The 11,403-nt window shown below is 35.4% G+C and overlaps 1 protein-coding gene across 6 annotated transcripts in view; it reads right to left on the bottom strand.

Annotated features, from left to right (window-relative positions):
* TRAPPC13 (trafficking protein particle complex subunit 13) overlaps positions 1-11,403 on the bottom strand; it is a 38,049-nt gene that overhangs the window by 7,950 nt on the left and 18,696 nt on the right. For 3 of the 6 annotated variants that reach the window (NM_001244746.1, XM_005672485.4, XM_085001550.1), the window contains 4 exon segments: positions 1,685-1,702; positions 5,496-5,540; positions 7,052-7,124; positions 10,182-10,309. In NM_001244746.1, the coding sequence (NP_001231675.1) occupies positions 1,685-1,702; positions 5,496-5,540; positions 7,052-7,124; positions 10,182-10,309 (264 nt within the window). 6 annotated transcript variants of the gene reach the window in all.

Below are 11,403 nucleotides of genomic sequence, written 5' to 3'. Positions count from 1 at the left end.
GAATTATGCTTGACAATCTGTGAGTTTCTAAATCAAACAAAAGGTAATTTGTAGTCTTAGTGAAAGACTTGAAAACTGATGCCGTACAGCAGTATTTTATTTATTTCATTTCATTTCATTTTAGTCTTTTTTGCCTTTTTTTTCTAGGGCCGCTCCCTCGGCATATGGAGGTTCCCAGGCTAGGGGTCGAATTGGAGCTGCAGTCGCCGGCCTATGCCAGAGCCACAGCAACGCGGGATCTGAGCCAAGTTTGCAACCTACACCACAGCTCACGGCAACGCCGGATCCCCAACCCACTGAGCAAGGCCAGGAATGGAACCCGCAACCTTATGGTTCCTAGTCGGATTCGTTAACCACTGCACCATGACGGGAACTGCTGTACAGCAGTATTTTAGTCAGTGGGTAACTTACATATGTATTTTGACATAATTTTTTTTATTCCCTGATTATTTAATGCTAAACATCCTTTTTTTAATGCTATTTTGTTATTTTGAGATTTATAATTAAAAGATAACAGACAACTTGGCTTGTTTTTGATACAAACCTATACATAAAATGGTATACTAAGGATATTCTAGAATTATTTTGTTCAAAAGTTTCATAGTAATATATATATTCCTGTGTGTGTGTGTGTGTGTGTGTGCGTACAGATAGATAGGTAGATAGATAAAGCTAAATAAACTATGACCAAAAAATGTTGGCACTTATTAGCTTTTTTAACACTGAATCCAGGAAAATGTAAATCATTTGCAAAAATATAATGATGAAGTTATGCTTTGGTGTATTATTATTTAAAATAAAACAGATTCTTTAGTCCTTTGCACATGTCCTCAAATGAAAATAGAAATACATGGATTTGTCAGTTTAAAACAATGTATGCATTTAGAGACATTATTCTATTACTTTTTCTAAAAAAAAAGTAAATATATCCCATCAATCCATTGCTTAAAAAAATAACCATAAACCCATATTTCAAATTTAAAAATGTAATTTTCTGCATAAATTTAGAAGAGCTTAGATAAAATGAAAGAAAAACAAGCAGCATAATGGAAAATTAAGTTAGTTTGAACAGTTAGGATTAAATAACTTGATGTGAAAAATTAAAATACAAATTCAGTGCCAAGGCAGTTGATAATGTTATTGCATATGTAATGTCTTATAAACAAATGCTGCTTATATTAAGAAGAAATTTGAAAATATGATTTTAGCCAACTTGGGAAAATTTGATTTTCTGCTGTTTACTGTTGTCAAAAGGCCATCTTTACTTGATCCAAACTTAAAACTAAAACCACTGTGCATTTGAAGATGAATTTCAGCTACATACCTTATTAAAAAAATTGATGTTTGGTAGCATGTTTTATATTAGAGATGTTAAAAATGCCAAGGCTATTTTAAACTAAGTTAACATGCCTCTTTTAAAAAATACCTACAGGAAAAACACTAAAAATAGGAATATAATTGTGTCACTATGACAATTTAGTCTCTGATCTATTTTTTTTCCCTGTAGAATAAGACAATCGACATAACATAAAAAGCACAAATTATATACATTTTTTGAAGTCACATAAGTAGTATTCACAACTAACTATTTTTCCATTATGATTTGTAAAGTGAGATTAATTAGGCAGAGTCAAAAGTGGTTAATAAGAAAAGCATATAAATTTATAATAAAAAATCAAATTACCACAGAACTGAGGTCACTCTAATGGAAAAATAAAAAAGAAAAATTAGAAAAATCAGATTAAATGTTAAAGAAAAAGAATAACTAACTTTAAAATAAAATGCATTTCTGCATTTTTTTAAATTTACTAAACAAGACAGCATTAGTAAAACAAAGACGTAAACAGAAAGTAACATAAAGAACTATGACAAATCATTTTTCTAAAAAGGTGAAACTGCTAAAGTTAAATGAATGGAGAAGAACACTATACCAAATATTCAATGGCATATCTTGGGTGAGAGAGGTCTATCCCATGACTTTTTAGTTCTATAAATTCTTTAACTACATTGTAATTCTTCATAGATTAGGATGGTTATGCACTATTTGCCACATTCAGACTAGATATACACTGTGTAGCTTCTCCTAAATTTATCCAATAATGGAATAATTTTTCAAAGAGCATCTTGGGTGATTAGCATTCCACTGATTATACTTCTGGAATGCTGGGCTAGACCACTTCCAACAACTGAAGTTTATTCTCTTCTTGTTAAACAGATTTCAGTTTTTTCATATGTACTGCTAAAGATACCTATTTACCAAAGCCTGTCTCCAAATGTCACCTCTTTCAACAAACACAAAGCTGGACCTCGCTTTTCACCTCTCAATGTTCTTAAAATGTAAGCACACTTCATGATCAAGGTAGGTAGGGGTAGTGCTTACATTACAGTTGTGTCTGTCTCCTCCAATAGACCGAAGTACCTTGAGGATTGGGTACGTGTTCCGTTTATATGTATTTCTCTTCAGTAGCTGGCATGAAGCTCGGTATCCAGGAGGTGACCAAATGTTTGAAGCCTAGTTTCTAATGTCACCATTTGTTTTTAAACAATGCTTTTCTATTTTAGAAGATTACAACAAAGTTTCTCTAACTTGTTTTCCTCTGGGTGATTCATATATTATTAGAATTTTTAGAAGCAGAATAAATAAGATCTTTGAGACAAATAAAATAGATCTTTGAGACAAATGTGGAGCTGTAACAGTTGTGTAAGAACTGTGGTGTGTAGAGTATTAAACATAACCTACTGGTATTAGTGTGGTTTATTAATTCCTACAATTTACCTGAATTTCCCATTTGGGGTCTATAGAATGTGCCTCATGCTACAGGCAGTAACATATCTGCCCAATACCAGATATCTTAGAAAGACTCTAAATGCTATTTGTTCACTCCTCATTTTTAAATAAATGTCTATTTTCAAAAGTTTAGTATTTCACGAAATTTTTTTAGCTGAACTTTGTTGGCGAAGTTTAAAGATTATGTCTATATTTAATGTTAACTGAAAAAAGCAGCAAACAAAATTGTTACTATGATCATAGTAACAGAGTATTATATATAGATGAGTAAAGACTAAAAGAGTATATGGACTAATGAAGAACCAATTACTTTTTGGTGTGGTGGAATTGTAGGGTTTTTCCTTTCTTTTTGGGGAGTATGCTACTTTTATATTATTCATGGAATAACCAGCAATTTAAAAAACAATTTGCAACTTACTCTGAATATTAGTGTGATAAAACTGCTTGACAAGTATTTTAATATACCACCATATTTCAACAAAAAAACCCTAAAATAGTTTAATATGTCCCTTCCTAGGAGCCAATTATAGAGAAAAAACCAACTTACGGCCCTATTCTTAATTTTTTAAAATTTATTTATTTCCTTTTTGGGGCTGCACCTGTGGCACATGGAACTTTCCATGCTGGAGGTTGAAATGGAGCTGCAGCTACGGGCCTACACCACAGCCATGGCCACAGCAACATGGCATCTGGGCCGTGTCTGCAACGTATACCACAGCTCACAGAAACAACAGATCCTTAACCCCCTGAGTGAGGCCAGGGATCAAACCCACATCCTCATAGATACTAGTTGGGTTTGTTACTGCTGAGCCATAATGGGAACTCCACCCCTATTTATTTTTAATTTTCCAATATATCTATTCCACCAGAATAGATACTATTCTTCCCTCATACTATAAATGAAATCTTTCCTAGCAAAATGGTAAATTAAGACTATTTAAAATTTACCAAGCTGGATAGCTATACTGTAATTAATTGACAGTATATTACTAATAAAAAAATAGAATATGCAGTATTCCAAATCCCTTATCCCCCAAAAGAAATGTCAACTCTTTAAATATGTAATAATCCCCTTGATGAGACTATATCCTCCCATCAAATATGTATACTCTTGGAGTTCCCTGGTGGCCTGGTGGTTAAGAACTTAGCATTTTCACTGCTGTGGCTGGGGTTTGATCCCAGGCCTGGGAACTTTTCTATGCCTTGGGTATAGCCAAAAAACAAAACCCCCCAAAAGTATACTCTTCACTATGTACTCAATGTTCATTTGTATTTGCAACTCTGCTTGGAATGCCTTCAGTGCTCTGACATCTTGACAATTCTTTTTTTTTTGGTCTTTTCTAGGGCTGCACCTGTGACATATGGAGGTTCCCAGGCTAGGGGTCTAATCGGAGCTGTAGCTGCTGGCCTATACCAGAGCCACAGCAACGTGGGCAACCTACACCACAGCTCAAGGCAACACTGGATCCTTAACCCACTGAGCGAAGTCAGGGATCGAACCTGCAACCTCATGGTTCCTAGTCGGATTAGTTAACCACTGTGCCACAATGGGAACTCAGACACCTTGACAATTCTAACACCTATTCCTTCCAGAAGCCAATGCAGTTCTCTTCATTTTCCATGAAGCTTCTTCAGACTACTCCAAAATCTCATTCTAAGAATTCCTGCAGCACATTGTTTCACATCATTCTCTTTGGTTTCAATATATACTGTACTAGTTATTTTATGCACTTTTTTTCTTTTCCTAATAGGTCTTTACTGTGGGTTAGGTTCCTTCTCTTAGATGTTTTAGATTGCTTTGTTGTAGCACAAACTTTATAGTGAATAAAAACTCTTATGTTGATGGTAAAAAATATCTATCAAATTTGATGTGTGATTGCGCACTTCTGATCATTTGGTTTTGGATTAATAGACATAATTTTCATTTAAATGCTATATTTGAATATCTTTGAGTATATCACTGTGTTATGAAATACATGGTTTTGGGGGGTGAGTAAGAGGCCCATCAGGATCTCTACTTTTTTTGGAGCTCTGGATACAAGGATGAAATAGAATTTTGTAAAAGAAATCCAAGCAATAAAACCTTTTCTTTATGGCAAATTCTATTTTATCTCTTTTGGTAAGAAGGGAGATTATCTTCTATTCTAAGAGTTATTTCTTTTTATATTTTTGCCAAATTTATTTCTCCTCAAGGAGCATTTCAAGCCAGTCACTAAACTTGACAACCTAACTCTGGCTGGCACAGTGATTTCCCAGGACAAAGAATTTAATATGCTGAACTCTTCCTAATATTTTTCTAAGTGAATATTAAATCTTTTTTTGCAGGGTTAGATCCACCTCAATTTTTGTAATATCAGAAACACATTTATAAGTACTTAACAGACTGCTCATGTTTAGAGGAAGTAACGGCAACCATTAAATGGAAGCATAGGGCAATCATTTAATGAAAGGGGGTGGAAGTCTCACAAAATTAATGAGAATAAAAATCAAGGCATACTGATTCCATGTAAGTTGAAAATAGCAGATTAAAGGAGATCTATAATGAAATTATTCACTTTTGATTGAACTCTATACTCATTTTCCACAATTTGTAGTCATATCAGCAATTTACTCTGATATGAAAAGAAATGTAATACATGGGAATTTAAGTCAAATAAGATCTTAAAGTTGATTGAACCTGAAATCTCATTAGGTGCCCAACACTTACCTCTGCATTGTAAAATTTGGTTTTCACATCCAATGGTTTGAGAACCTAGTTGAATAAAGCATATTAATCAAAGGAGATTATTATTCTTTTACCACTTTGTTTTGAATCATAGGACTTAAATTTGTCAAAGGCGTTTTCCAATTTTAATTGTAATAGCCTTTTCTAATGGATATGCAATACTCTTGTAAAAACAAACAAACTAAAAACAATCCCAAATGCATTTTTTATTTTCAGTTTTTTTTTTTTTGCTTTTTAGGGCCGAACCCACAGCATATGGAGGTTCCCAGGCTAAGGGTCCAATCAGAGCTATAGCTGCCAGCCTACACCACAGCCATAGCAACATCAGATCTGAGCCATGTCTGAGACCTACACCACAGCTCATGGCAACGCCAGATTTTTAACCCACTAAGCAAGGCCAGGGATTGCACCCCCAACCTCATGGTTCCTAGTTTCTGCTACGCCATGACGGGAACTCCCCAAATGCATTTTTCAAAAGCTATCATAATTTCTTGACTAGGTGATAGTTACATGAGTTATGTGGATTTGCATTTCATAATATTTTGTTAAACAACACGTATCTTTTTGTGTATTATTCTTTATATATTTCACAAAACATACTTACCAAATTAAGTAATTGAACTTTTTTTGTTTTAGAAAGCATGAAAAATCTTAAACAAAAACAACAGCAACAACGTTTTTCCTATTGATAGCACTTTTTCTTTCAGTTACAAACAGAGGAATGAAAAATACATACAGTATCATATTTAGATCTATGCAGCTATATATAGTCATCTCATCTCCCCATCCACATACATACATGTATTAAACCAGTGGTTTTTAAATTATTTTCTGATCATGGACTTTGAAAATTGGGTGTAAATTCAAAATTCTAACTACAATTTCAGTGGCTCACGGAGTCTCTGAAGGACGCTTGGTCCACTTAGCCCAAGACAATAATCTCTCACTTAAATATTTCTTTAGAAAGTTGGTATTATTTATACTTATTTTATCTGGACTTTACACTCATTTTAGCCTTCTTCTAGATTCTTGTGTTTTTTAAGACATGAAAGCAGAACAATTTTTTTGTGTGGATAAAAAAATGTTACATTGAGGAGCTCCCGTCATGGCTCAGTGGAAACAAATCTGACTAGTATCCATGAGAACACAGGTTTGATCCCTGGCCTCTCTCAGTGGGTTAAAGATCCGGCACTGCTGTGAACTATGGTGCAGGTCACAGACACGGCTTGGATCTGGTATTGCTGTGGCTGTGGTGTAGGCTGGTGGCTACAGCTCTGATTAGACTCCTAGCCTGGTAACCTCCATATGTTCTGAGTGCTGCCCTAAAAAGACAAAAAAAATTATATTGTTCATGATATCTCTGCTTTTATTTAACTTATTTAGTCTGACTTTAGGTTGCTAGTAATATGACAAATCCAAAAACATTAATAAGCTATTTGCTTTATTTGGCATTTGTTTTCACTGCAATTAAACTGAAGTCACTTCCTAGTGAAAAAAAAGGGCATCTAAAAATTATTTACCATTGTCATATTCAATACCTGAAATTTGAAGAATTTTCTAAAGTACATTTTTTCTCCACCCTGAGTTGTATAGCTCACTGCACACACCAAGCTGAAAGAGAAAGATGTCTTAATTATTTTGAATAATTTTCAATTTTGTTCTTTAATAGTTAATCTACTATCCCTCAATTCTAACAACTTTGGAAAATATTTATACTAATGATATGAAAGTATAGCCAAATGAACCTAGAGCAGGAAAATAAAAAGAATTCTAGCAGATATAGATATAATTCCCTGAGAAGAAGAAAGCTCTGATTAGTAAAATAAAATATACCAGTTTTAGAGTATGAAGTCCAATGCTTTTTCTTCAAAAAGTGAAATATAATCCAATATAAATCCCAGAATAACTAAATAGTTGAATATAAAAAATAAGTTCATTTAAACTAGAAGAAAAGATAAATCTTAAAAAAAATTGCACAACGGAGAAACACTTTTGAATACAAATGCAATGGAAAGGAAAAGACTTTTTTTTTTGGTCTTTTCTAGGGCTGCTCCCGTGGCATACGGAGGTTCCCAGACTAGAGGTCGAATCAGAGCTGTAGCCGCCGGCCTACGCCACAGCCACAGCAACGCTGGAACCGAGCTGCATCTGCGACCTACACCACAGCTCACTGCAACGCCGGATCCTTAACCCACTGAGCAAGGCCAGGGATCGAACCTGCAACTTCATGGTTCCTAGTCGGATTCATTAACCACTGAGCCATGATGGGAACTCCGGAAAAGACTTTTATAAACTTATAAACTGGATAAATCAAGAATACTAAAACAAGGAGTTCCTTGATAGCTTTGCAGTTAAGGATCTGGCATTGTCACTCCTGTTGTGCAGGTTTGATTCCTAGCCTTGGAACTTCCACAGGCTATGAGTGTAGCCAAAGAAACAACCAAACAAATAAGAAAACAGTAAAACAAAATTTAAAAAGGACAAAAACCCGGGATAAAATGTTTCTAACAATATGAAGAGAAGTTCTTGTAAGCAAAATATTAATATCTCACCTAAAATAGGAGAAAAGGATATATATGAAAGTTACAGTACCATAATCGACTACCAAAAATGTGTCATGTTCAGCCTGACAAGTAACCAAAGAAACAAATTAAAATAATAAGATAAAGACCGTTCCATCTCTTGGAGTTCCTATTGTGGGGCAGTGGGTTAAGAATCCCACTGCAGTGGCTTGGATCACTGCTGAGGTGTGGGTCGATCCTTGGCTTGGTGCAGTATTTGGTACTGCTGCCCCTTGCAGCAGAGGTTGCAGGTGCAGCTCAGATTCAATACCTGGCCTGAGACTTCCATATGCCACAGGTGTGGCCATTAAAAAAAAAAAAAAAGATTTTTCCATCTCTTAAGATTTGGCAAAAATCTTTCCAAGAGCTATCAGGGTTGGTGAGGGTTTAGAGAAACTGTCTTTATACTGCTAAGGGTTATAAGAAATTCAGAAAACAATCCTTCAGCAAAGGAGTCTTTTTATTTTAATTTATTTTATTTTTTGCTTTCTAGGGCTGCACTCATGGCATATGTACGTTCCCAGGCTAGGGGTCAAATCAGAGCTGCAGCTGCCAGTCCATGCCACAGCCACAGCAATGCCAGATCCAAGCCTTGTCTGCGACCTACATCACAGATCATGGCCACACTAGATCCTTAACCCACTGGGTGAGACCAGGGATCAAACCCGCAACCTCATGGTTCCTATTCGGATTCATTTCCACTATACCACGATGGGAACTCCAGGAAAGGAATCTTAAAAAGGTTTATATCCTCCTATAGTAAACCCACTTCAAGCCATCTATCACAGGATATATCAATGTGTTCACCACTATATTATTTATAATATAAATAATATTTATTAATAGTGAAAGACTAGAAATAATCTAAAGTCCAACACTGGGGTAAACAAATTACAGTACATAGTCCATGTGTGTAATATAAAGCCATTTTAAAAATAATGTTTTCAAAGACTACTGACTTCAGTGGGAAAATGTTCACAGTGAATTGAAAAAGATCAAACCATGGGTAGTATGATCAAAATTTTAGGAAATATTATTGAAGTTATTTATATACATCTGTTTTATATGCACATAAAAAGACTGGAATATAGTATACCAATATTTTAATAGTGGCTATCCTGGGTGTTGACATTACAGGTAACTTACTTTTTGCTTTATACTTGTACCTAGTATAAAACCAGGTGCTAGGGATTTGGAGTTGATCACTCAGTACCTGCTCTCCAAGTGCTCACCGTGGGAAGCACTGTAGCAAGCTACAGGTTTTGAAGCTAGATTTAGATTTGAGTTCTATGCCATTATCTACTAGCTATTTAACTCTATGAATCTCATTTTCTGTAAAACGGGAATTTTACACATTTAATATCATTTCCATAAATTCAGTATCAACAAATACTGACCATTGTTCTCCCCATAACCATAGGGATATGGTTGACTTCATGGAACTCATACTTTAATGGGGATGGCAGGCACCTAGTAGGTAATATTAAGAACAGAAGACATATATGGAGTTCCCGTCATGGCTCAGTGGTTAACGAACCCGACTAGGAACCATGAGGTTGCGGGTTCGATCCCTGGCCTTGCTCAGTGGGTTATGGATCCGGCGTTGCCATGAGCTGTGGTGTAGGTTGCAGACGTGGCTCGGATCCCATGTTGCTGTGGCTCTGGTGTAGGCCGGTGGCTCCAGCTTCGATTTGACCCCTAGTCTGGGAACCTCCATATGCCAAGGGAGTGGATCAAGAAATGGCAAAAAGACAACAACAACAACAAAAATAAATAAATGTTATTAACATCAGTTGCTAGCACTTCAAAAGAATAAACATACTTTTAGAGTGCTACCTGGGTTTTAAACATTTGCATGGATTTTTATTTTTAGATAAGATTGTTGATTCAAAAGTGAAATCAGAGATAAATGGGGATAAACTTTTTTTTTTCCTTGCAAAATAAACATTTTGTTTAAAGTCTGTACGTGGTAAGCATGTTAACATGGTACATAAAATTCCTTCTGAAGTACGTCCTTAGGCTTCAAAAATAAATGGAAATAAAGCAAAAATTTCAAATAAAAGCATATATATAAGTAAAAGCCTCTGAGAATAAAACAAATTCTTACATGTGTGTTCCAATCTCTTTTACTTCATGGTGTATGACATCATCAATACAACAGTCGGGTTTAAGTTCAGCCACCGCAGCATTGGAGGCTGAAAGATTTAGACGCTGAGAACTTGTCTGAAGATCGGCCTTGAAAGAAAGAGACAATAAAATCCAAATGAGATTGGTTACCTACAGGGTGTGGATGAGTTTGGGTGGAAAGAACAGGGGAACAGGAACAAGGAAGTAGGCGAGAGGGGAGCAACACTTCCGTGTGTAACTCTTTCTGTGTAGCTCTGATGCCGAGAACCAGGATAATGGTTCACACATGTGCACATCTAAAAGTAAATAAAATCAGCCATGAAGTAGGGGGAATCCAAAATGGAATGCAAATATTACCAAATGAAGCTAACTGTATTACAAATAAACACAGCCATACTGGGAGGAGGGAAGGAAAAAAAAAAGAACTAAGGTAAGTTTGTCAAAAGCGCTAAAAACAAAATTTTCATTGAAAAAGATACATGTACACTTATGTTCACTGCAGCACTATTCACAATAGCCGAGACAAGGAAACAACCTAAATGTCCATTGACAGATGAATGGATTAAGATGTGGTATATATACACAATGGAATACTACTCAGCCACAAAAACGAACCAAATAATGCCACTGACGGCAACATAGATGGAACTAGAGACTCTCATCTAAGTGAAGTAAGTCAGAAAGAGACAGATACCATATGATATCAGTTATATCCGGAATCTAAATATGGCACAAATGAAACTTTCCACAGAAAAGAAACTCATGGACTTGGAGAAAAGACTTGTCGTTACCAAGGCGGAGGGGGAGAGGGAGGAGTGAGATAGACTGAGTCTGGGGTTAACAGATGCAAACTATTGCACTTGGAGAGGATAAGCAATGAGATCCTACTGTATAGCACAGGGAACTATTACTTGTGATGGAACATGATGGAGGACATTGTGAGAAAAAGAATATATATATATGTATGACTGGGTCACTTTGCTATACAGTAGAAGTTGACAGAACACTGTAAATCAACTATAATGGAAAAAATTAAAAACTTAAAAAAATAAATAAAACCAAAAGCTGAACAATTAAAAAAAAAAAAGGCATACAAATGTACTTTGGCTAGCACATTTGCTTTTTCACAGGAGTATGGATTAGCAATTCTGAAACTTTTATATGAATACCAGGACTAAACTAAAAATATATATAGGAAGGAT

The sequence above is a fragment of the Sus scrofa genome, chromosome 16 (genome assembly GCF_054392235.1).
Source record: "Sus scrofa isolate SSC_HxYL_T2T_F1_AM1 chromosome 16, Sscrofa_HxYL_maternal_Yorkshire_Landrace_v2.0, whole genome shotgun sequence".
Lineage (NCBI taxonomy): Eukaryota > Metazoa > Chordata > Mammalia > Artiodactyla > Suidae > Sus > Sus scrofa.
The sequence above is the reverse complement of the archived record's forward strand: the minus strand, read 5'-3'. Positions and strand labels throughout refer to the sequence as shown.